This window comes from Nematolebias whitei, chromosome 14 (genome assembly GCF_014905685.2).
Source record: "Nematolebias whitei isolate Nwh7 chromosome 14, NemWhi1, whole genome shotgun sequence".
Lineage (NCBI taxonomy): Eukaryota > Metazoa > Chordata > Actinopteri > Cyprinodontiformes > Rivulidae > Nematolebias > Nematolebias whitei.
Window position 1 is genome coordinate 10,139,441 of NC_056511.1, and position 4,371 is coordinate 10,143,811.

The 4,371-nt window shown below is 36.6% G+C and overlaps 1 protein-coding gene across 1 annotated transcript in view; it reads left to right on the forward strand.

Annotated features, from left to right (window-relative positions):
* The window catches only part of LOC119420825 (ATP-dependent DNA helicase PIF1-like), a 13,188-nt gene that overhangs the window by 8,015 nt on the left and 802 nt on the right, over positions 1 to 4,371 (forward strand). Inside the window, exon 2 of the mRNA XM_037688252.1 lies at positions 4,173 to 4,369. Coding sequence (XP_037544180.1) covers positions 4,173 to 4,369 — 197 coding nt within the window. The remainder of the gene's footprint in view (positions 1 to 4,172; positions 4,370 to 4,371) is intronic.

The window sequence follows — 4,371 nt, forward strand, 5'->3', positions numbered from 1 at the left end:
GAAAGTGAAGCAAATGAGCGTACGTAAATACAGAGATAATGACATTCATAGACAAAAACTCAAACTTTATAATATAAACATGTACAGCAACATTGAAAATAAAAAGAATCTAATTACACGTGTCAAACTGAAAAGGGAGGAGATAAAAGAAAACTCACAGCACATTGATTTTGTTATTGAACACTTTTTGGACAAAGTAAAAGAGGGGCCTGACTTTGTATGTTGTGTCTGCTTTCGATTGTTATTTAAACATCAGGTTTTGAATTGCAGAAGGGATTTTTATCAAAAAACCAAAGAAATGTCTTTAATAGCAGAAACTTGTATAAGTGAAGATTATGTGCACAGGTGCAATGATACTTGTACATTACCTTGTGACTCATTTCATACATCAGGAAACAAACTATACATCTGCTACACATGTCATTATAAAATAAATAAAGGTCAGATGCCACCTGAAAGTTCTGTAAATAATTTAACACTTGATCCCATTCCGCCTAAGTTAGCATGTTTAAATACTTTGGAGCAGCATTTAATAGCTTTACATATACCGTTTATGAAAATGTTGGCTCTGCCTAAAGGTGGACAAAACGGTGTGCATGGTCCTGTTACTTGTGTCCCATCAAATATTGTTGAAACGTGCAGTTTGTTACCACGTAGTAGTATGGAGGGGTCTTTGTTACCAGTAAAACTCAAGCGCAAACTCACGTATAAAGGCCATTATGATTATCAATTTGTTGACACAATGCATGTTCAGGACGCTCTGAAGTATTTAAAACATTCTAATTTGCATTATAAAGATGTTGAATTCAATGAATCTTGGATAAATGAGTTTTGTCGAGAGGACAATGATTCTGTCTTTGAGGAGAGTAGTTCAAAAGAAGATGGCGACACTTGTATTGATGAAAGTGATGAGATGTTGCATGATCGACAGCAACACTGTATGTTTCAGGACACTTGTCTTATGCCAGTTGATATTGGCCAAGAAGCATTGGATCAATATTATGACAAAATTTTGAATGTAGCCCCAGGTGAAAACAATAATCCTGTAAAATTGCTATCTGATTTTACAAATGAAGCCAAAAGCTTTCCTGTGTTGTTTCCTTCAGGATGCAATACATATCATGAAAATCGGAAATACCGTTTAACTTTGTCTCGTTATTTTAACAACAGACTTCTTCACGCTGATGGCAGGTTTGCCCATAATGTGGAATACATCTTTTTTGCTCAGTATATGACAGAACTGGAACAGGTCGTATCTAATGTATCAATAGCATTAAGAAAAGGCAAAACGTGTAAATCTCAAAATGTCAGTGACTTTGTCAAAGATGAGGAATCTTTAAAGAAACTGTTAGAATTTGATGATGGGTATCGTTTCTTAAAACCAATTAGAGGCACACCAGCTTTTTGGCAGTCAGCTCAAAAAGATATTCTAGCTTGTGTTAAACAATTAGGAAAGCCCACTTGGTTTGCATCGTTTTCGTCTGCAGATATGAGATGGACTAATCTTCTTTATAGCATTTTGAAACAAGAAGGCCGAAACCAGACTGTGGAACAATTAGAATATGCAGATAAGTGTGAACTGCTGCGCCGGAATCCCGTTACTGCTGCTAGGATGTTTGATTTCCGTTGGCATGTCTTCTTAAGAGAAGTTCTTATGTCTGCTGCAAATCCTATCGGTAAAGTAGTCGACTATTATTATCGTGTCGAATTTCAACAGCGTGGGAGTCCACATTGCCATTGCCTCTTCTGGATTGCCAACGCTCCAATCCTAGATCAAAACACAGATCAAGAGGTGGTTGCATTTATAGATAAACATGTGTCATGTGAGCTTCCATCTTCAGATGACTCATTACATGAAGTAGTTTCTTCTGTCCAGCAGCATTCAAAACGACATTCAAAGAGTTGTAAAAAGAAAAATACTGTCTGTCGTTTTAATTTTCCACGACCTGCTTCTGTCAGAACCTTTATTTGTCGTGGTGAGAAATTTCTGGATCCAGTCTGTCAATGCAACTTGAACCAAAAAGATGGTGTTCAACAGTGTGTATGTGCAAATAAGGAAAAGAATAACCAAAAGAAAATGCCAAGAGATGTTGCAAGTAATATCTTAACTGAAATTAAAAAAACAATATCAGATGAAAATTGTCAATATACTACGACAGAAGAAATATTTCACAGCTTGGGACTAACGCAAGAAATTTTTGAAATGGCATATGAACGATGTAGTCGAAATACTCAGGTTGTTTTGAAAAGAAACATTAACGAAATCTGGATTAATCAATACAGCAGGTCACTGTTAAAAGCTTGGAATGCTAATATTGATATCCAGTTTTGTGTTGATGCATATGCAGTTTGTGTTTACATAATCTCTTACATGTCTAAAAGTGAAAGAGAAATTGGCCTTCTGCTAGGAAATGCTCAAAGAGAAGCTTCCAAAGATGGCAATGTAAGTGCTAAACAGGCTTTGAAGACAATTGGTAGTGTTTATTTACACAATCGAGATGTTTGTGCACAAGAAGCTGTGTATAGATTAACCAACTTGCACTTAAAGGAGTGTTCTCGAAAGGTTGTTTTTATTCCAACCGGTGACAATGTTGTGAAAATGAGCCTACCAATTTCTGTCTTAAAAGACAAGGCGTCTTCAGATAATCTGACAACAGATGACATGTGGATGACCGGTCTTGTTGATCGTTACAAGAATAGGCCAAGTGATGATGTCTTTCAGGATATGTGCCTGGCAAAGTTTGCATCAGAATATCGTGTTTTGACCAAAAATGAAAAGTGCAAAAATCCAGTGAAGTTGAATAATGGTTTTGGTTTTGTTGCTAAAAGAACTCGAACACAACCAGCCGTTGTTCGATATGCGCGTTTCTCTGAAACCAAAGATCCTGAAAAGTTTTATCAAAGTGTTTTACAGTTATTCTTGCCTTATCGATTCGATGGTGAACTAAAACCTTTGAACTGTGAAACATTTCAAGACTTTTATAAAACTGGTTTAGTTCGATTCCTTGATGGTACAAGACATTCAGTGAAGGCTGTTGTAGATTCAAATAGAAGCCATTTTGAATTGGAATCCGACACCTTGGAAGCTGCAAACAATATTGTTGGTACTGAAATGCTGGAAGACGCATGGTGCGAATTATGTCCTGAGGTTGAGGTGGAACGGTTTGAGTGTTTGGAAAGCCAAAAAGAAACACGAGCAACATTAAATGATGAACAAGAACAAATACCAGATTTGAGTTTGACTGTTAAAGATGTTGCAATATTTCAGAACCAAAAAAGCATCAGTAGAGTTGAAGGTCTAGCATTGATTCGATCTCTAAATGAAAAACAATTTTCAGTCTTTTATCATATTAGGCAGTGGTGCCTAGACAGAGCAAATGGGAAGAATCCCGAATCTCTAAAAGTTTTTATTACAGGTGGTGCAGGAACAGGTAAAAGTCACTTAATTCGAGCCATTGAATATGAATCCAAAAGAATCTTCTCACCAACTTGTCAACATCCTGATAACATTTCTGTTGTATTGACTGCACCCACAGGTATTGCCGCATATAATTTAAAAGCAACAACCATTCACACAACATTTTGTATTGGAAAAGATGTACGCTTACCGTATACTCCTTTGGGTGAAGAGAAATTAAATACATTGCGAGCAAAATATCGTGATCTCCAGCTTCTTATCATAGATGAAATATCAATGGTAGATCACAATCTGTTATCATATATTCATGGTAGATTGCATCAAATAAAACAAACAGGAGACTTTTCACCATATGGAAACATTGGTGTTGTGGGAGTTGGCGATTTCTTTCAGTTACCTCCAGTTAAAGGCAGAGCACTGTATTGTGATGGCGTAGCTCGTTCTCTCTGGTCAGATTCATTTAAGATTGTAGAACTGACTGAAATAGTTCGTCAAAAAGATTCAGTGTTTTCCCAGCTGCTAAACCGGTTGAGGACTCGTTCCAAAGGAGTACCCATGTTAGCGGAAGATGTCCAAATTTTAAAACAATGTGAAACGGGGGAGCAAAGCTCAGCTTTACATATATTTGCAACAAATAATCAAGTAAATGACTACAATATGTCTCAATTACTTGAAAACTGTCCTGATTTTGTGTCAATCGCGGCACAAGATTATGTGAATGATAAAAAAACAGGAAAACTCAAATTGCTAGAAGGCAGTCACATAAAAGCCTCAAATACTTGTTTGACGGAACTGTTGCTATTGGGTAAGAGTGCACGTGTTATGTTGTGTAAGAATGTGGACGTGAGTGATGGGTTGGTCAATGGTGTATGTGGTACTGTAACCGAGATTATAATGAAAGAAACAAAAAAATTCCCTGAAAAGGTTTTTGTTCGTTTTGATGATGATTTCGT